This window comes from Amphiura filiformis, chromosome 7 (assembly GCF_039555335.1).
Source record: "Amphiura filiformis chromosome 7, Afil_fr2py, whole genome shotgun sequence".
NCBI classification, from domain to species: Eukaryota; Metazoa; Echinodermata; class Ophiuroidea; order Amphilepidida; family Amphiuridae; genus Amphiura; species Amphiura filiformis.
The window spans coordinates 3187224-3210157 of NC_092634.1; the positions used below are offsets into that span (position 1 = coordinate 3187224).

General features: G+C 39.6%; 1 protein-coding gene across 1 annotated transcript; it reads right to left on the reverse strand.

The window, feature by feature from the left end:
* Nucleotides 1-1350: 1350 nt before the first annotated feature.
* LOC140156564 (uncharacterized) lies at nucleotides 1351-22602 on the reverse strand. Its single transcript, XM_072179504.1, has 4 exons — nucleotides 22522-22602; nucleotides 8570-8681; nucleotides 4992-6160; nucleotides 1351-4938 (listed from the first exon to the last, which is right to left on the reverse strand). Exons 3-4 carry the CDS (start codon nucleotides 6111-6113, stop codon nucleotides 1351-1353), a joined length of 4710 nt encoding a protein of 1569 aa, XP_072035605.1. The 5' UTR covers nucleotides 6114-6160; nucleotides 8570-8681; nucleotides 22522-22602.
* Between the last annotated feature and the right edge of the window lie 332 nt (nucleotides 22603-22934).

Here is a 22934-nt window from a genome sequence, read left to right on the forward strand (position 1 = left end):
ATTTAAGACCTCGGCCTCATTCGTTGAAATTGTTCAAGAAATAAAGACACAGCAATCCAAAATCCCAAAAAGATGCCAATTTAAAAGTTGCAGTTTGCTCCAATGCATGCCCTATTGATTTGTACAGAAAGTGTTCGCGAACAAGAGAACTAGCGTCGTGCTTCTATGGATTAACACATTTAAACTAGCGTCATACTGCCCGGTCATACTGTCACTGAATAGAACACAAAAGTGCAACTTCTGATCTTGTTTCTTCATTAGGTTTTACATCACCGTTTCTTTAATTCTCAACCAATTTCAAAAAATAAGGTCTTAAATCAGAGCTAAAGAGTACAGGTATTGGCTATTTGTTTTACTTTGGACATATTTGTCTTTATTTAGGATATACAGGGGTGAACACAACTGGTACCTTAATTCTTTGGCTTACTTTATTTGCCTATTTTCCTATTCATTTTATTGTTTTTGCTCCCTGTTTAACTTTTTGTCTCTATCTGAATTTCAAATTTTACGACTGTGATTGGCCTCCTTGGATCAGATTACAAACAGGGTTCGGTTTTTGCTGGCAAAGTGGTTTTGCCTGGTTTGAACTGGCAAAATGGCAAAACTGGCAATAAAACTCATATGTGACACGATCTGCTCCATGGGGGCCAAAGGAGGCATTTTTGAAAATTGAGTTACTATAATCATTACCTTGTAGTAACATTAGGCTATTATATTCTGAAAGCACCAAAGTTCTAGCATACTTGGTTCTGAAGTTATGAGGTTTTGTGATGTGTATTTTCTTATGTATTTTATTGTTATTTACTCCATACATGTATTTTTGCCATTTATATCTCAATTTTAAATTTGCCGCTTTTGGCCCCCATGGACCAGATCGTGTCACATATACAGTCATATACCATCAGGTGCCATTCCTCCTTATGTGAAGATGCAGCGAGCAAAATTTTGGACAACTATCCAATAACTACATGTGTATCACACAGAATAAAGCAATTCCTATTGTGGTTACTGGATAGTTGTCCAAGATTCTGCTTTCTGCCAGGCAAGGTACAGAAAGCAGAATCTTGGACAACTATCCAGTTACTACCACACAGAATAAAGCAATTCCTATTGTAGTAACTGGATAGTTGAACAAGATTCTGCTTTCTGCCAGGCAAGGTACAGAAAGCAGAATCTTGGACAACTATCCAGTTACTACGTACCACACAGAATAAACCAATTCCTATCGTGGTAACTAGATAGTTGACCAAGATTCTGCTTTCTGCAGTGAAGATATTGAAATGATGCTGCTCATATTATGAGTTGTGGTAATCTGAAAAAGGGGAGTTATTTTTGTGATATGTATTTAACTCAAACAACTTTACCATGACTTCTCATATGCATTCTCCAAGACCTTCTCTGACTGAAAGACCTTGGACAAGTATCACATTGATACTGCCTGAATCCCCGGTGTACATCAAGATGTTCCTTCAAAGACTGACGTTGTCTAAATGACTTAGGACATTCCGTGCACTGGTATCTCTTAATCCCCTTATGTGCATCCATATGTTCTCGCAAACCACTTGGATTTGCATACTCTTTTCCGCATTCTGTACATTTGTATCTCTTTACTCCTAGGTGGCGGTCTTCATGCGCTTTTAACCCCGATACGACTTTGAACCGTTTTCCGCATTGATTACATAGGAAAGGTTTCTCACCTGTGTGCGTACGAGTGTGGTTTCGTAATTCACTTTTCTTTCTGAAACGTCTTGAACATAGTTTACAAGGATATTTCCTCATCTCTTTCACAGGTGCATCAATTTCACTTGATGCATTTTGTTTTTCACCTTCTTCCAATTCAGCCGGTGCTGTTTCATGGACTACACCAGATGCATCACCCCGCCCATCAGGTGCCAATCCTCCTATATGTAAATTTAAATCTTCCATACATGTACTTTCACTTTCTCTGTTGCTACTCCCAATGAAATCACCACCACCACACAACTCCTTTGACTGATTCACAAAGTCTACTTGTAACATATCTGCACAGTGCTGGTTTTGATGGAGGTCAGATTTATTAGCAACTTGAGCCAATGCATCCCCTTGTAATGAACTAAACGCAGCTAGTGTCTCAATGCAGTCCATAGTCGACTGCAGATGAAGATTTTCAAATCCACCTGTTGTTTTGGCAGGTTCAGGTTGATGGCTCTGATGGTCACCATCGTCAATCGTTGAAACATGGCTCTGCTGAATTCCAGTATTAATCGTTGAAACATGGCTCTGGTGAATATCAGTATTAATTGTTGACACTTCGCTCGGATGTACTCCAGCGTTAACTGTCGATAGGTTTGACTGATTTTGTGATTTCATCTGTTGCTCAACGACAAGCACCTCGTAGTGACTCTTGTACATGTGCTGCTGTAGCCAACCTTCGTTGACGAATGTCTCTCCACAGTGCTCGCATTTGGGTCTACGCGGATCTCGATGACACGTGTCAATGTGATTTGCGAGAGAATTCTTATGAGTGAATGATTTGGGGCATTCAGTGCAGTAGTAATTCCGCAATACATCTGCCGTGTGTGTCTTCCTGTGTTCCCTCAATTCCATACTGCTAGATGCGACAATTCCACATACAGAACACAGATGCTCTTTCTTCTCGTGGGTCTTTTGATGCATCTTATACGCCGACTGATTCTTGAAGATTTTCTGACAGATCTCACACTCAATCCGTTTCCTAGAAATGCAAGCGTTCACATGTAATTTTAGTGCCTCCTCTCGTATGAAACCTGTAGAACATATCTGGCATGTATGAGGGCGTTCATCACTGTGTGTTTGTTCGTGAGTTTCCAAGCGATAGATTGATGTCTCTTTCTTCTCACATACACTACACGGGTAAAGTGTTTTCTTCTTTAATCTATTGCTGTCTTGACTGTCTACATCCTCTTCAGGGACATAATCAGCGTCTTCATCATCATCATTAGTGACATCATCATCATCCTCCTCCTCTCCAACCTCATCCTCTTCATACTTGATACTGATACCATCATGTTCTTCCTCATGTTCTTGTTTTAAATGCTTTGCAAATGCTTTCAACCTCCTAAAACTCTCCTCGCAATACTGGCACACAAAAACTTTCAACTTGCCGCTGCAAACCACCACGCTAGAGCTGTGTAAAATATCATGTTGGCGTAAGGACTTCTCGCTCCTGAATGACTTTCCGCATTCTTGGCACACAAACTCTTCATCCACGTCATGCATATTCTTCAAATGCGCATTCAAATTTGATTTCAGTTTAAAAGTCCTGCCACAAACTTGGCAAGAGAACGGCTTCGAATTGCTATGTGTCCATATATGGACTTTCAAACTGTCTTTTCTCGCAAAACGTTTTGGGCACAAGGTACACACATAAGGTTTCTCTCCTGTATGGCTTCGTTCATGAACGATTCGACGGCAATCTTTTTGAAACGTTTTGCCACAGAATCCACATTTAAATTTATGAGATTTCTTAATGCCTTTTACTCGTATATGATCCGTTTCGTGGTAGTGCAGTTGCTCCATAGTATCACATACTTGTTCACAGTACTTACAATTAAGAGAACCCTTCTTTGTGTGACTTTTTTGATGCAATTTTAAGGTGAATTCACTATGAAAAGTCCTGTCGCACAAATCGCAGGGAAGTCTTCCAACAAAAGTGCAGTCACTTTCGTGTAATTTCATGACATCTTCTCGAACAAAACCTTTGGAGCATTTTGTACAAGAGTGGGGGCGTTCTTCCGTGTGGGATCGTTCATGCGATTCCAAGCGGAAAAGGGAGGTCTCTCGTTTGCCGCAGTAACCACACTGGTAAAAATCTGTTGAATCTTGATCTTCTCTGTGTGCCCTCTGATGATCATCATCTGATCTTTCTTCACTTTGTTCCTCATCCGCAGAGAATTCCGTTTTCACAACAGGGGTATCATGTATACCACTTGCTACGCTTTGTTCTTCAGACTCATGATTAGTCATTTTATGCATTGTTAACGATGCTCTCGTACCAAAGACTTCTTTACAAATTTCACATTTATATATCGTTATCGTATTGTCTTCATGAGTCCTAGCATGCGAATCAAGGAGCCTTTTGGAGCGGAAACGTTGGTCGCATTTGATGCAAGTATAAGCCAATTTATGTGTGTTTTCATGCGTTTCAACTGCTTCTACATTTTTGAATTTCTTGTGACATACAGAGCATTTGAGGTGCGCCTTCTGGTGGTCCCTCAAGCTTGTCGCACTTCTGTAGCTTCTTTCGCAGTACTCACAAGAATATGGCGTCTCACCAGTGTGAATTCTTTCATGCTGCTGGGCGCTCTCTTTTCTTGCAAACCGTTGTGGGCAGTAATTACATGCGAATGGTTTCTCTCCCGTGTGGATGCGTTCATGTCGTTTCAACAAACATGGTTTAGTGAAATATTTTGGACAAAACTTGCACTGCAGATCTTGTTTACCACTAGAGGACTGTTTGTTGCCGTTATTAAAATTGTCATCATTTGAACTACTTGAAGAATGGAGAGAATAATTTCCCTTTGCCATTTCAGGTTTTTTCTCTTCTTTAACTGTTTTATTCTTATCCATACACATAAGCTCATGTGATGCCAATCTTGTCTTAGTCGGGAAAGTCTCATTGCACCGACTGCACTCGTGCTCGTGTTTTGTGACCACACGACATTTCTTCACATGACGATTTAGATACTTCTTCAAAGTGAATGATTTTGAACACTGTTCACACTCAAAATCCTTTGTATCCATATGAATAGACTGATGTACCCTCAGGCTGCTTCGTAAAGCGAACTTACGACCGCAATGCAAGCAGCAGTACGGTTTTTGTCCCGTGTGGACCCTATTGTGTGCATGCAAACTGGCTGGCGTTGTAAAGGATTTATCACATTGAGTACAATGATGAGGTTTTTCGCCGCTATGAATTCTCTCGTGATATGTAAGCACGTATTTACGTGCAAACGCTTTAGGACAGTACTTACAGGCATACGGTTTCTCTCCTGTATGCGTTCTGAGATGTATAGTATGCAAAACTTTTTTTTGAAGAGTTTGCCACAAAATTGACACTTGTACTTGTAAGTCTTCAAGTCTACGTCATTCTGGGATACTTCATCCACCTGTTTTGCGGTGCCACCACGTTGGTTCTTATTATTGTTATCTTTATTGTCTACATCCGGTAAGTTTGCACTCTCATGGACAACTTGATCTAATTTCATCGCATCAAGTCTGTCCACACTCTCCATAGTGTCTACATGACTGTCTTCTACTTGTTCTTGTTTCACTTTGGTATGTTCTAAGGAATGAGTCACCAAGCTTTCTTCATCCATGAAATACTGCTTACATTTATTGCACCGATACTCGTCCAATTTATGCACATTTGCATGATTGCTTAGTCCGTATCGTGTACGGAATTGCTTCCCGCAGATGTCACATTTGAAAAGTTTATATTCTTCAGTTTTATTTTTATGCACTTGTAAGTGTGTGCGTAGAAGCTCATAGCTATCAAAAGCTTTTTCACACTCCCCGCATTGGTGGTCTTCTTTGCTTTTCTCTTTACTTTCAGCTCCTGTCATTTTCATCCCCATATGTGTTGGAAGATGGATTTTAAGGTCCTCAGCATCTTTGTATCTCTCAAAGCAAAATGGGCATGTGAAAATATACGCTTCCTGTTCACCAGGGTGCACCAAAACGTGAGAGGGTTGACCGTGATCATCTGTAGATTGAGGCTGAAGGTTACCAGCCATCTCTCCACCTGATACCACCTGTTGCTGATCATCTGCATCTTCCACCACCAAATCACCAGCATCTACCAACGCACCACTCTGCATCACCTCCTCCTTGAATCTTGCCTCAATATCCATACTACTCTCCTCTCTAATGCTTCCACCTACCTCATAGTTACCACCACTACCCTCAAACCTTATCTCTATAGTTTCATCAGTGCTCTCATGCACTATTCCCTCATGTGAATTACTACCAGTGTTACTCTCACATCTACTTGTAACATGGTGTCCAATTTCCTTGTTAAATGCATCAGCATGTTGATCTTCAAAGCTGGGTCTGTCTTCAAGAAGGTGTGGAATTCTGCCGTCGTAGTCAGCCATGACTGGTTCCTATCCAAGACCAGGAAGTTGTCCTTACATTAAACATCCTGAAATGTAAATAAATAGCACAAATAAATACAACAAAAAAGAAAGAAGTAGATGTAACAATGTGTTATGTCTTTCAGCAGGGTTGGTGAAGAAGATGCATTGTGAGGCTCCATCACCATAACCAGACAAAGGACACACAAGATGTCTTTGGTTACCTGCATATACCGTAAAAACTCGATAGTTAGCATGTGCTTTATACTATCGACCGCTTTTAAAACATGCAAATATGCAGGATCCCATCCACAAAAGTGTAAAGGATTTTGAGCAAATCATCAATACACAATGTATATTGTGTATTACACATAGTTATATACGAACAAGTAAACATGCAAATTAGACCCGGTCTAACTTTAGACCCGGTCTAACTCTTTCATGCATACGGACCTTATACGTTTATATTACTTGTTGGGAGAGAAATTAGACAAAATAATGCACGCGCGCTGATGTTGATGCGAATAATGCGTCTAATGCACGAGCCCCAAAGGGAGAGTGCATTAGAGCTATATCATTGATTTTACATGTACAGCTCTCTTCCCTAGTAAAAGTGGCACAATTGTGATTGTACCCTTTCGTTGTTAAATAAATATATCTCGAGATTGCAACAAGTAAATTGAACAGAACAAACGGCATTTGAGAGATAAGACTGCGTCCTTGACGTTGATATAAGCATAATGTCACAAAAGTATTTTCTAATTGCCACAGAGGGCGCTTTTTACTTGCACAATTTTTTTTGAGACAGGCTGTAGATAGATACATGTAGGCCCAAGTTAAAAGTTGTCAGTTGGAAAATCCTGTGTCCTCTTGGTTTTTACAGGTATGTGTGTGGGGGTGGGATGTGCGTAAAACACTTTTACAAACGCACCCCTCCCACCATACACTTATGGACCTTATGTATTGCTATCAAAATGAGAGCGTCTGAAACAATGAAATGGCAGATTTTGTAGCGTGTATAATACACAGTACAAAATTTGCCTACCCACTATGGTTGGTATTTTTAATGCACAATAGCGGTGTATCCTTCGTGTATAAGAGAACACCAAATAAATCCTAATTCTAATCCTAACCCTAACCTTTATCCTAACCCTAACCCTAAATCCTATCCCTAACCCTAACTCTTACCCTATTAGTATTTTGTTCTCTCTTACTGGATAAACCACAATAGCGGACTTATCTCTAAAATGCATTTGGCATGCAATTGCAACCTACTGCAGGATGTAAAAAATCTTAATATGTCCTCATTTGCAGGCACACACGCATGCACACTGAACCACAGGGTCATATACTCCTGTCCTATGTACACAAATTGGACTAATCCATTTAAAACACAACCTTAATCTTACACAGAGGATGTGCAGACCTCAAATGGAGCCATTCAGGCAACTCAATATGAAATCCCGGGGTACTCAAGTTTGGTTTTGGTAGGGACGTGCCGCTGAGATTTTGGAAGTGGACCCATAAATATACCAATTTTTCAAGAAATTTGGACCCATTGATATACCAAAAGTCAAAATTTTCGCCGAATTTAACCAAAATTGTCTTAGTTTTTACAAATTTTCCCAAAATTTTGGGAAAATTTAGAAAATTTTTGCTAGATTATGGAAAAAATGGGCTGTTTTTCGAAAAAATTGAGAAAATTTTGAAAAAAGGACCCATTCATATACCAAAATAGGCTTTGAAAAAGGGGTCATTGATATACCAGAAGGCTGAAAAATAATGCTACCCATGTTTGCGGCACGTCCCCGTATGGTCATTTGTACTGACTGAGTACCCCCGGGTATGAAATACATACTCTGTGTGTGAAAGATTAAGCTCAAGTCTTCCATAAAGGGTGTGTGGATAGTAGTAGACTTGCCAAACCTTCCTACCTGATTTCATTTATACCATTGGCAAGGTTTGTACAATGTTAATATGTTGGCATCCAGGGGTAGCGCTAGGTTGCTTTTTGGGGTCCCGGACCCACCAAAATAGAGTTCGGACCCCCTGTTTTTAAATTTTCTGCAAGTTCAGGGGTCCCTGCAGACCCCCAGTTTTTCAATCTAGCCCTATTGCAGACATACTATTTATGCTGCATTTGTGCTACCCGGACTCACTAAACTCTACTCTGGACCCTCTACTTTTTAATTTTCTGCAAGTTTGGGGGTCCCTGCGGACACTGGAGTGTTTGGTTCTAGCGCTACCCCTCTTGGCATCCAAAATACATGACCAGTGGCAGAGCCACAGGGCATGGGGGATTGCCCCCAGTAAAAACCCAAAATTATGAAATTTCCACTTATTGCGACAATTTTGAGCAAAAGGTGTTGACTTTGGATTTTTCCCCGGGATTTCCCCCCCCCCCCCTGAAATTCACTTTGCTTCCCCATGCCCCCCCCACCCCCACCACTGTACATGACTCCTGTCACTGCACTTACCTTAAACTCTTGGTCTACATGATTTCATTTGCTTTGGCTGGGTAGTCTAGTACAATGTACACATTGGTTACATTGGGAGTTTTTCAGCACAACAATCTTGAGTCACTTGAAACTGAATAGGAAATAAGAAATACAAATATACACAGGTTAATATTACTAACACCTAATTGTAGGCACAATCAAGGTTTTGTTGCTATTTTTGTCTAGATCTGTTATACCATTCCCAGGTATTCAACACAAATGACCATACAGGTATCCTGAAGCCAGAGGGTTTCTACACAAATTATACTACAAGAAACAGCATTTAAGAGGGGAAATTACATATAAATTTAGTAAAAAGTAATTGAAATAAAAGAGAAAAAACAAATAACGTGCACTATAGACTTGTATGTTTGTTTGTTTGTTTTTATATGCCCTGCTTATCAGATGGTTTCTACACATTTAGCACCACAGGAAAGGCCATTTCAGAGGGTAAAAAGAACATTTCAAAGCTCCTGGCTTGTTCTACACTTTTAATAAAAAGTGCTTCCTTCTTCCAGAAAATATGCTTTAAAGTTTTGAGTTTCCTATACTTTTATGCACAAGAGACACTCTTAAAAATGTTTTTTTGGCTTTATTACATGACTAATATGGCTGATGTTGATATATGTAAACCTGGAAGTGGAGCTTTTGCAGCAGTTGGAAGGTTGTTGAATGCTAAAGCCCCAGATGTTTTGTGACAGAGAGATAAAACCAAATTTCCCTGAGAACCAGCTCTTGTCCAGTAACTATGAATGTCAGAAACAGTATTAAAAATATTGCACAGATTTAAGGGTAGACAGCCAGTAAGACTTTTGTAGACCATAATATTAAGGTGTTTCAAACGACGATCAAAAGTTTTCCCATCTCAGTCTTCTTAATAAAACATCAGTTGGAAAACGATGTGGGAAACCGAGAATGACTTTACCAGCAGTATTTTGAAGTATTTTCAATTTAGACAACTAGAGTATTGTTGGCATTACCCCATACTACATCACAATAATCAAAGTGTGGAATAATTAAAGATTTGTACAACATGACAAGAGTTTTTATTGGCAATACATTACGTACCATACCCTTCTTAGAAGACAAATAAGAAGACTTTTAAGACCACTTTGTCAATATTTATACTCCAAGTGATGGGTCAAGCCAAACACCCAGATATTTAAATTTAAATATGTTATAGACAAATCTGATTCCACACATTCCTACACCTCAATGGCAGCCATTGAAGTGGGCCATTTCACATGAAATGTGAAATGTCTTCAATCCGATGAGCCAGGGGTGACAATCATGTTGCCATGCCCAGGTGCCAGCAAAAGGTAAATCAGGCCATACCACTACCAGCAAAATTTATTTCTCGACACCCCCCTAGGATCCAACAGTTAGGACGTAAGGGCAAGGTCAACTGGAACTTAGAGGAAGTGATTGCGAGATCAGAACCGGGGATGATCCCCCTTCTCTTTTCGAATAGTTCTGACACTTAAGGGGGTACTACACCCTTGTGGTAAATTTGTGACTATTTTTGCATTTTTCTCAAAAAATAATAACACACTGGTAACAAAAGTTGTGTATATTATTGGGGCAAGGAACCAAATTACTACACGAAATTTCAGTGACTCAAGACAAGCGGTTCAGTATATATGGTCGGAAATGAGGTACATCCTAGCGGTACCTTATTTCTTATCATAAATAACGAACCGCTTGTCTTGGGTCACTGAAATTCCAGTGTAATAATTGGATTCCTTGCCCCTATAATATACATAAGTTTTGTTACCACTGTGTTATTAGTTTTTGAGAAAAATAAAAAAATAGACAAAAATTTATCGAGGGGTGTAGTACCCCCTTAAACGTGCACAGGGATTACTCTTCTGTACACGGGACCAACAGCTTTACATGACTTTCCGAACCACAAGACACCGTTCACTACCTACATGTATATCTGCACATGCTAAGCAGTGTATGGGGGTGAGAAAGAAGGAATTCTACAAATAATATACTGCTTGAAGCAGAGTCTGCTTCAATCAAAGAAATTACCTATCTAACCTCACACCAAGGATTCTCGAGTAATAATATACTATAGGATAAGCCACACGTTTGCCCAAATGAAGTCAGTCACACACTTCAATGCGCATTCATGCATGTGAAGGTATGCGCTGTGTAGGAGGTTGACCTGTGGAAGAGGTGATGCATGTTTATGCCATCATTTCAAAAATTATTAAATGGCGAACAATGGATCGTTTCTTTCCATTCCTAACATGTTGTGAAAAACCAAGAAGCTGAGGAGTTAGCTCAATATGCTAGGAAAATATTATAACCGATGCCCCTATGTCAACTTTGGCTAAATAAGCTGTATTTTTTTGCTGGAAAGGGTCCAAATAATTTACAGTCGATGTGCGCCATCTTGGAAAAAAAGCTCGAAATAGACTTCCTCGACAGTCGTTCAAGATTGAGGAGATTTTAGCCTGACGATGTTAAACTTGATCAAGACGGAGTGTTGTTTGTACTGTATTGGTCTAAATGTGTACATTTCATACATAAAATTAGCTCAAAATTCAATAAAACAAGTAAAATATGGGTCTAATAATTATCTCAACTAACATAACTAATTGCGTTACAATTGTACCTGTACATGTACTTGCAGATCTGGAACTAAGACTATTTGCGCACTGAAATGCCCTAGCAACTGTCAATCAAATACAGGCTAAGTCCTTTTGACCGATAAAGCAGTGACGCGCATCATAGCCGTTCACAAGCAAGTAAGTTTTAGGCTGCGCACTGAAATGCATAGCAACCGGCCTAGCAACCGTCAATCAAACTGCCGGCGAAGTGACTTAACTTTTTATACAGGGATAGAATACGAGTGTCATGGCTGACGGCTCACACTCTAGGTATGCTAGGTGAATTCAAATTTGCCATCAAACTGCATCATTTTATATATCAAATTAAAGCCCTTGAGTAAAGAAAGCCAAAACTGAAAACCTTGTCATAGCACTTTCGGTAGCAAAGTTACATCTTGTCAAAGATTGACTTTCATCAAAAAGTTTCTGCTAGCAAAATTCCTAAAACAGCATTTGGTGGTGTTTCTAGATTTTAGTCCCATGATGATAGCAGCTTTTTTTAATGGAACTGCTTTCAAAATCCCTCTAAAATTCCATGTGCGATTGTCTTATCACCATAAAAAATCATATATTTGGGTCAAGTGAAGTATAGAAAACATATTTATGTAGGTTTCCTTGACCAGCCTGTCCAATCTGTTCTTTTAAATTTCTATGTAAATATGTATTGTGTTTGGGCCCCGGTCTTGGCGAATTTGGCTGACTAGCAAATGTGTTAACTACTAAACTTGCCTCTCATACCTATTTTTTTTTTTCTGTGAGATATATGCCTTGGTGAAAATCAATGTTTTGGTCAAAAAAGGGGTCAAAAAGGGGCTATTTTAACCCAAAATTCATCTTCTGACAAAAGGGAAACATGGTTTGACAAAAACTTTCATCCTTTTCACATAACAATTCCAGTTTACTTATTTGCTGGGAGAAAGCACTTTTTGTTATCGCTTGGGAAAAATCATTGTTTTGCCTAAAATGGGCCCAAAATGGCCGAAAAATGCAAAATTTGACCACATTTTTACCACCTTAAAATTTGAATTTTCATACAAAATTTCACAGATGTGTTAAAAATGATACATAATTAGACATTCATAACCTCATTAATAAACGCGATGCGTGCGATCCAATCATATTTTATTATTTGCGACAACGCGAACGCAAATCGAGGCCATTAATATCTCACAATTGACCGCAAAATGAGTAGTTGTTCCAATGTCGCACACAATTGACTTCTGCGTGCGCGGTATTGTGCGTCCAACAAACTGCGCCAAGCGCTGGCTGCCGATTTGGATTGCGGCGCTACCATATTTGCACAGATTGTGATACGCACTTTTGTTATTGGTCGTTCTGTTTTAGCCTGATCGATTTTTGGCAAGGGAAGATGTAAAATCATCTATTTTATAAACTTTTGAGCAAAATTTTGTGTTATTTTGTAAGGTGAAGAGATTAAAGTGACGGTTATGAATGAGGTTAATAACTTTGCATCGGTATATATATCGGGCATTGTGAAAAATCTAAACATTTTGCTTTGGACCTCGGAATGGCCCCTCGGGATATTCCTCGGTTCCAAAGGCAAAATATTTAGATTTTTCACAATGCCCTCCAAATAACCGATGCGCAGTCATTAACCTCTAAATAATAACTTTGCACCATCTATTTTGAGGTCATTGTGTGAAATCGGAGGGTTTTGTTTTGGGCTGAGGTATTTTTCCGAGGGAGCGGGAGCTCCCGAGGAAATATACCGAGGCCCAAAACAAAACCCGGCAATTTCACACAATGACCTCAAAATAGATGGTGCAAAGTTATTATTGTCATTCATTACCGTCGTATCTAATATTTTGAACAAATCAAAATAGCATTTTATGTTATTTTATGCCATAAAACGCTGTTAAATATAACCAGTTTTAATCATTGTTATAACCTATACCCTACAAAAAAATCAACCAGGCGAATATAACATTCGCGCCGACAACAAGAGCTACCAATCACAGAGCGCGAGCGCGTAGGCGTGTGCGTTATACACGCACGCGCGCAGAAGTCATTGTTGCTCGTCCGGAGTCATTGTGAGTTATTAATGACCTCGCAATTAGTGCGCGGTCAGGCAATCAATTTCTTTTGATTGGATTACAGGCTTCGCGTATTCAACAAAAATTAAGATTAAATTACAATGAAAACAAAAAATTGACAGGGGTCAGGGGGCACAAAAATTATCAAGTCCCCCATGCACTCCTGCTATGGTAAGTCTTATCACAGAGAAAATGCTTGGCCCAATATTCCGACAGTAATTTCTGGTCATAACTTCACTTAAAGGGGGTAACCCTATTGGTTTTGGATATGGATTGTCTTTAAAATTACATAATAATATCAAATATCGCCTCCTTTATGCTGCTTTCTGAAAAACGAGAGCATTTTCAGCGTAAATGTGAATAAATAGCCAAATTTGCAATCCAATACCTTGGTATCGTGAATTGCATTCTGGGCAGGCAATGACGAATGCTGACATGCTGTACAATGCCCGCCCGTATTGAACGGAAAATTTTTTTTTTTCGCACGTTTCAGAAAAAAGGAAACAAAATATATTTCCCCTTGCAATATGATATAGTATGCCAGGTGAATTCAAATTTGCCATCAAACTGCATCATTTTATATATCAAATTAAAGCCCTTGAGTAAAGAAAGCCAACACTGAAAACCTTTTTGTCATAGCACTTTCCGTAGCAAAGTTACATCTTGTCAAAGATTGACTTTCATCAAAAAGATTCTCCTAGCAAAATTCCCCAAAACAGCATTACGGGGTGTTTCTAGATCTTAGTCTCATGACGATAGCACCTTTTTTAATGGAACTGCTATCAAAATCTCTCTGAAATTCCATGTGCGAGTCTCTCATCACCAAAAAAAATCATATATTTGGGTCAAGTGTGAAATATCTTGTAGTCAAGAAAGTGACACAACACACATAGATATGTATTCATACATAATATAGGTATCTGGTTTATTCCATGGTATGCATCATGGTCAAGCTCAATGTAGCAAGTGAGTGCTAGAGTGAGTGGGTGTTAGCACTGGGCTAGCTAGTGGTATCATATGTTAATAAGGTATAGAGTTCATAGGGAGTTTATAATATGAGTTCATCTAATATTATTACATCCCCCTTCTTCTGATAAAAGAAATGGGCCATATAATTTCTTTTGATATCACACAATTGTTTAACCTCAATATAACTGAAACTCAAAATATTTTGTTTAGCCTGGCACGTTGATGAAGCTTGAAGATAACAATTAATGTTTCATCAAAACAATTAAGAAATGAGCAATTTCCACAACTCAATTAAAGATTCAGCTTTTTGGGTTTGTGGATTTCACGACCTGATCTAGTTTTATAGTTTTGTTCACTGGCAACAGGTTTGCTGTTAGTATTGTTAGGTTGAGTAGGCCTAAGTTCAGTTGCCATGGTTGTTGGATCGCTTTCGTCAACTTCTCCGGTTGTGCGAATATGTTTCCTGTTCCGGCGAAGCATACTACCATTTTGGAGCTGAACATCGTAGGAGCGAGGTTCTGCTCTCTGGTTTTGTACCTTACCTGTCATCCATTTCAGTGTTCCTTGGTCTTGAACACGTACGTTCTGACCTGGTTGTAACGTTGGTAGGTTGTGGGCTGTCTTATCATGGTACATCTTTTGTGTGGCTTGTCGGAGTTGTAGCCTCTCGGCTACATGTATGTTGTCCTGATTCCACATGTGTTTAGGAATCTTTGTTGGTAGATCTGATCTGATCGGATGGCTGTATAGCAGCTCTGCTGGTGAGGGGAGGTGGTGGTCAATAGGCGTCACACGGAGACATAATAAGGCTTTGTTGATGTCTGTGTTGCTCTTCCTAGCCTTAATGATGGTTGTTTTCACTGTCTGCACTTGCCTCTCAATAAATCCATTAGATTGAGGAAACCTTGGACTGGAGGTGGTATGTACGAAGTTCCATGTCTGAGCGAATGTTTCAAATTCATGGCTAGCATACTGTGGGCCATTATCGCTGATAACTTTCTCGGGGCATCCATGTTCGGAGAAAATCTGCTTTAGGAATTTGATGATAGTGTTGCTAGTTGATTGTCCTTTCGGAATGTGCCTGACAATGGGGAATTTCGAATAGTAATCTGCTACAAGGAGGTAGTCGTTTCCATTGATGGTGAATATGTCTGTCCCTACTACCTGCCATTGCCTTGAAGGGACTTCATGCGGATGTAGTAATTCCGAGGGTTGTGCTCTGTTATGTTCTTGGCATACTGGACATTTTCCTACAAGTGCCTCAATGTCCTTGTTGATGTTTCTCCAAAATATGCACGTCTTTGCCCGAAGTTGGCATTTTGTTACTCCTTGATGGGCCTCGTGTACTTTATCTAGAAATTCTGGCTGTAATCTTTCTGGGATGATGATTCTGGTGCCTTTTATTATAAGACCATTCTCGACAGAAAGCTCGTCTCTAAATGACCAGTATGGCCGGAGGTGTGGAGAGACTTCATGTTGTTTGGTACATGTAGGCCATCCTCGGACTATGGTATCTTGCAATGCCAGTAATTCTGGGTCATCTGCTGTTGCTTTGCGCAATGTACTGATCTTACTGTCAGAAAACTGTGCAAAATGGACTTGTATCTCATTAGGCTCTTCAGTGTCTTCCTTGATGGGATTGAGCCTTGACAGACCATCGGCTATCAGCATGTCTTTGCCTGGCTTGTATCTGATCAGCAAATCATATCCCTGTATGCGTAGAAGCATTCGTTGGAGTCTTGGGGGTGCTGCCATTAGATTCTTCAAATGTATCATTTCTAACGGCTTATGATCAGATTCAACTGTGAAAGGCTTGCCGTATACGAATGTGTGAAATTTTTCGCAAGCATTCACAACAGCTAGCAGCTCTCTCTCGATATTGGCATATCTCTGTTCTGCATCCTTCAAGGATCTTGATGAAAATGCAATGACTTTTCCATCTTGGGTCAGAGCTGCGCCGACACCTCGTAGTGAAGCATCCACCTGTATGATGGAGTCCTTATTGGGGTCAAAGTAAGCAAGGGTGACCTCGGCACAGATGAGTTTCTTTATGGTTTTGAATGCTGACTGATGGGAAGCTGTCCACTGGAATGTGCTGGTCTTCTTGAGCAGGTCTCTCAGTGGGGCTGTGTATTGTGACAAGTTAGGGATAAATGGTGCCATATATGTTGCAATCCCTAGGAATTGTTGCAGTTGCTTAACATTTGTTGGAGCCTGGATGGCTTGTATGGCTTCCACACGCTTCGGGTCTGGCTGTACTCCTCGATCACTGAAGATCATTCCAAAGAAGGTGATGTTGTTCTTCTTTATTTCACATTTCTCTTTGTTAAATACCAGTCCATGTTTGCGTGCAACTGACATCAATTTGTGAAGGTTCTTGTCATGCTCAGCTTCAGTCTTTCCAAAGACTGCTACGTCATCTGCGATTCCCACCGTTCCTGGGCACTGTTCCAGGATCTGGTCCATCCTTTGCTGGAATATGTCTTGGCTGACACAGAGTCCAAATGGAAGGCGATTAAAACGATACCTGCCAAAAGGGCTGTTGAAGGTAGTCAAATAACTTGACTCCTCATCTAGCATCACTGACCAGTATCCATGTTGGGCATCCAATTTGGAAAAGATCGTGCTGTGGCCAAATTTGTGGGTGATCTCTTCCAGAGTTGGGGTATGATGGTGGCTCCTTTTGATGGCTTTATTTAAGTCTTTCGGATCTAGGCATATTCTCCATCTGCCATTAGCCTTTTGAGAGTAGGCTAAACTGGAGACCCAATCCGTTGGTTCAGAGACTGGAGTGATGACTCCAAGCTCTGTCATGTCGTCTATTTCCTTCTTTATGTCATCTTTGATGTGGATGGGACACCTCCGTGGTGCGTGTACTACCGGTGGTACACTCCTGTCGACCACGATATGGTACTCTTTCTCGAATTTCCCAATACCCTCAAATCTGTCAGGGTATTTGTTTTGCAAGTCGTCCATCCCCTGTATGCATTCTGCATTCTTCTTAGTCTCGTTTATACTCAGTTGGTTGCAGTGGATAGTGACCAGGCCCAATGCTGTACAGATTCCGTATCCAAGTAGCGCTGGTCCCTCCTCATCTGATATGTAGAAGTTTGCCATTATGCTTCTATCATCATACCGGCACTTCATCTTATGCACACCATACTGACGTATAGGCGTATTGTTGTACGCCGTAACTTCGTCCTTAGTTTTCTGTTTGACCTTTCCGGGGTCAGGGTATCCTTTCTCATTCAAAAGCTCTGGGTGCATTTTACGAAATATTCGTAATGGCAATAAGTTGCCCTGCGCCCCAGTATCTACCTTGCCACGTACATGTAATGTGGCTGTCTTTATAGTACCATTAGGCCTATTTAAATCTATGTTGAGGGTTGCGTATGCCTCATTATCATTTTCAGTAACCATGTTATCAACATGTACATTCAAGGCCTCAAATTGTAGAGATTCATCAGTATCAGGATCATCATCATAATCTTGATCATCATCCTGATCTGGCTCCACATATGCCTGGTTGGCATTCATGCGTCGGCCTTTACCTCTATTTTGCATGTTTTTCCAAACAGATTTACTTGTAGGCCTGTCAGTACTAGAACTACTAGGCCTATAACCTGTACTTGAAGTTTGTTTTTTACAAACCCTTTGCCAGTGGTTGTACCCTCCACAATTTTTGCATTGTGTGCCCTTTGCTGGGCATCTGTTTTCAGGTTTGTGGTTTAATCCACATTTTCCACATTTTGGACCTCTATTTTGTTGTGGTCTTGATCTACCAAAGGCATCCATATTCAATTTTTTCTTATCATTTAATTCATCCATATGAGTTAGAGTAGCCTCATACGTGCGGGCTTCATTTAAGGCTGCATCAAGTTTTAAATTTTCATCTTTGCCCAACAATGTTTGTTGCACCTTTTTGTGCTTGGTACCAATTATCAATTGCTCAACCAATCTTTCCTCAAGTTCACCATCAGGGAATTTGCATTTCTTGGCCTGAATTTTGCAACGTGTTACAAAGTCATCAGTACTTTCGTTTTGTTCCTGCCTATACCTTTGTAGGTTATACCTGTTTACCCTAAAGTTTGTTTTGGGTTCAAAGTGTGAAACAAATCTATCCAAAACAGTTTTGGGGACCTTTTTCTGTTCTGTAGTTAAATCCCATGAGTTGTAAATTGAAATACCTTCCTGTCCTAACCAAAGTAAAACATAGGTGACCTTTTCCTTGCCACCAGAATCTTTCAAGGGGCCTTCTAGTATCAATTCACAGTATTGCCTAAAATTATTGAACTCTGTTGGCATGTCACCGGCTTGCCAATTCATTACTGGTGGTGTGATTCCAGAAAGGGCCATAGTTCAAACTTTGGGGATTTCAAATCAATTTACCAACAGGTGACTTCGCTTATAATCAAATGTATTAGTAACTTATTTTGGCATGCACAGAATTTGTATTGCCGGTTTAGGCCATTTTGACTGACTAACAAATGTGTTAACCGAGGTTTCCCTGTGATACCTACAATATGTACATTTCAAATGAATATAAAAAAAGTTTGGGTAAAATGGAGAGGAAAAAAAACCTTCCGATACCGGGTTTTGAACCGGGTACCTCTTGGGTAAAAACAAACGCGCTAGTCAATTGAGCTATTCAGCACACCACGATAACTGTCGCCGTTTTCATAACTAAATACGGCGCACCGTCTCCTCAGCAGTTAGTGTGGTTCGCTTTTTCACAGAATGTGTATGACGCGAAACCAAAGTAGCTGTTGCGGTGACTGATATTTCGTTCATAATTCCCTCCCAGAAATCCAAAGTATTTACCATTGTTTACAAACTGGTAACCTGTAAAAACCGCTGTGATTCATGATTTCTCCGAAATACATCGACTTGGAGCGTCAAATTTCAGGATAGTAATGAGAAAAATAGTATCTATTATGTGATACCAAAACCTCATCAACAATGAAAAAATCGGGGATGATGCTGTCGATCGGGTTACGGACCTTTAATGTAGGTATCCCAGGCAAACCTTAGTTAACACATTTGCTAGTCAGCGAAATTCGCTGAAACCGGGGCTCAAACACAATGCATATTTACATAGAAATTTGAATTTTTTTTCAAGAATAGGTCGGTGAAGGAAACCTACATAAATATGTTTTCTATACTTCACTTGACCCAAATATATGATTTTTATGGTGATAATCAAGTCGCACATGGAATTTTAGAGGATTTTGATAGCAGTTCCATTAAAAAAAGCTGCTATCGCCATGAGACTAAGATCTAGAAACACCCCTAAATTATGCCTGCCACTTCCACATACTTGTGCATAATACGGAAGGTCGATTTGTGCCCATAAATGTTTAGGCCTATGTTAAACTGTATGTTATACAAATTGTACAGCTATCATTTCTACCCTATGACGAACCGACATACCTGTAAATCAAATAGCCCACAAAAAACTGGTCATCGCTGGTATTTTTCATGAAGAAAAACGACACTTTTTACGCGGAACATGTCCAAAACACGCCAGCTGACGTACAAGCCTCCCCACGCATGTACATAAACAAGCCGTGTTCATTGTTTAATTGTCACCTGCAGCTGTTCGCAAGAAAACTTTCTGCATAAAATTACCTGGGGTCGTTATCAGGCCTGAGACACACTGGCGCTTAGTTTGAGGACAGTCACTATGAGTTACTAATGTCGGCACATGCAGAAAATGCGTGATGGGTCGCCATTTTGTGACTCGTGCAAACTAACACAAACAAATTATTGGACTTAATAATCTTGTCAAGTTTTAATAAAACGTGCATCTATCATGATAATATTACATTTTATTATTTTATTATTTGAATTACATAAGCTATGTCAATTTTGTGTCCATGTTAATTTTTATATGGATTTACCTGTGTTGATTTTAAACTGTTGTGAACGTGGAGCTACATAAATTGGCAGGCGATTACCCACCATGCAATGCGAATACACGGAAACGATCCAGTTTAGGATGCATCGCAGTTCCTGTTGTGTAAACCAGGCGTAAACCGCCCATCCAACCTGATCGTGTGCACAGGATTTGTGCTGGAGGCTAGTTAATGCGCACAACCAATGCGCAGAAGAAGACCTTGATACTAGGCGGAGCTTACGTTTCACAAGAATGATTGACAGCTGTGAGTAAGTGAAATTCTGTTCTGTGATTGGTACAAAAATATGGTTCTCGTATAAATGAATATATTATCCATGGCTTCAAAATTAGGAACGTTTCTTCCACAGAGCCCTATATAGGGCTCTATGGTCTCTACTCATCATACACGACCGTGAGAAGATCTGGCCAGCGATTTACGCTTGCCAATCAGGCTAGCTATTTGTACGGGCGTGGCCTCTCATCCTTTTTATTATCTCTGGTCTTGTCACGCTGGTAGATTCGCCCACCTGTGATTACTGACCTGGATCTGACAGAAGATTGTGGAATTTACGATTTTCAGCAGCAGGATTTTATGAAACTGCCAATATTTGCAAGTATTCTGAAGGATCGGTAATAATTAAAATATTTTTCATGGTGTCGGTAGTGCAAGTTGAAGTTAGTGAATTTGTGGTTTTGTATGTTATGTGCAAGAGTGTTTTCAGGAAGCGTAAATAGGCAGGCCGTTATGCTAAGCTCTCCATCTTATATGCAAGTTCGGCTACGAACTGGACACATCACACGGTAGTGTGATGTGTCCAGCCTGGATATACCCCTAAATGCCGTTTTGGGGAATTTTGCTAGCAGAATCTTTTTGATGATAGTCAATCTTTGACAAGATGTAACTTTGTTACGGACTATGCTATGACAAAAATGTTTTCAGTTTTGGCTTTCTTTACTAAAGGGCTTTAATTTGATATGTTAAATGATGCAGTTTGATGGCAAATTTGAATTCACCTAGCATACCTACTTAATGTAGCAATACAGTAGAAGATTGGTTTTGGTGTCAAATTGTTTCTGCAGGGGTAGAAATAAGGGACCATTTCCTGATAGCCATCCGGGCTATCTAGCCATTTTTTCTGATAGCCCTGAAGGAAATTCAATAGCCCTGAAAAAGACATTGTTTTCGCACAATTCAAACCAATCGTTTGTTCAAATATTCAGTTATTAGTGAGTAACCCTTACCCCCCCCCCCATAATCAGGGGTAGCACTAGGTTTTAAAACCAGGGGTTCTCAGAACCCCTGAACCCCCTGAAAGTGTTAAAAATATGCGCTCAAATCCTAAAATGAAGGGTTCTTAATCTCGAATCTGTCAAGTATTGAATGTACCGTTTTAATTAATTGGTATCAGATTTTGTGATTTTGGTTACAATGATGTGTTACCGGTATAATAGATTCATGGTATAAATAGTTAAAGCCCGGCAAAAAATGTGATCTCGCTTTTCACGCCACGATTCTCGACTGTAACCAACTATCTCGCTTTTTGAGAAAGTTCCCAAGCAGTTTACTTACTATAAAACTGTTGCTTTACGCCATAAAAGTTCGCCGAATTCCACAAAATGCAGTAACTTCGGCAAAGTGCAGAATTCAACACCATTGGCACCACGTGGAACCCATGCATTTCTCAATAAAAAATGACATTTCATTGCAAATGAGTTCAAGTTTAGGCCAAATATTATGATATTTATTGAATTACTGGAGTATGATGACTATAAAACATAATTCAAGGGCAACTTTTTGTCATTTTTTTTCCTTCTACGGCCGATCATTGTGTCGTATTTCACCGATGGCATATCTCTACACACCACCCACAAAGCATTTCTTTCCGATCCCTAGAATTAGAAAATTTCCAACTCATGTACGTGTCATCATTCAGCACTGCAATAACTTAGCAGCAGTGGTTCTAGACAATATCGCAATCTGTGTAATTATGCCGGCGGAGTGTATTTTATTTCTATTTTTAAATTATGTTACAATGCTACGGTGACTTCACTTCAACAAATGTCGTTACATTGCATTTTATGTTACATAATTTCTGGACAGGCCGTAAATATTGGAGCTCAAAGCTCTTTCACATGTTTTCATTTTTCTGTGCGCATGAAAACCCCTGTAGCCCGACGGGCTACATGGAGATAAAACCCAATAGCCCGACAGAAAACCTAATAGCCATGGCTATCGGGCTATCGCTTATTTCGACCCCTGTTTCTGAGAAGTTCTCTCTTACAATAAACAACAATTCATGTTTGAAATGTTTATTATTATGCCTGTCCTTATTTTATAATTTTAAGCTTACTTAGTTACTGCGATTTTTACAAATACACTGAGCCAGTACTTACGATCTAAATACACGTTACATCTCTGTATTCACGTTCACTTTAGTCTAAACATTTGAAGAAGACGGTGAATTGCAGCATTTTCAAATATATCATGTATATCGAGGTTTATACAGTTGTAATGGTTGTTTTTGTAAAATCAGCGTACTTTTTTCGGCATACTAAATATTCACTAACTTAGGTGGTCAATTTACTTCTCAGTGTTTCTTGAAAGTTTTTGAAATTTTCCCAAACCAAACGAACAACTTCTGCGATTGAAATAAGTTAATTATTTTAGCACCCTAAAATAAATTTGGAATAAAATAATATTTGATTTGGATATATGAGCAACATGTTCATTATGAAAATTTGACGTTATTTTAGTGCAGTATTTTACGTATATTTTTCACAAATAAAACTGGTCATTTAACAGTCTC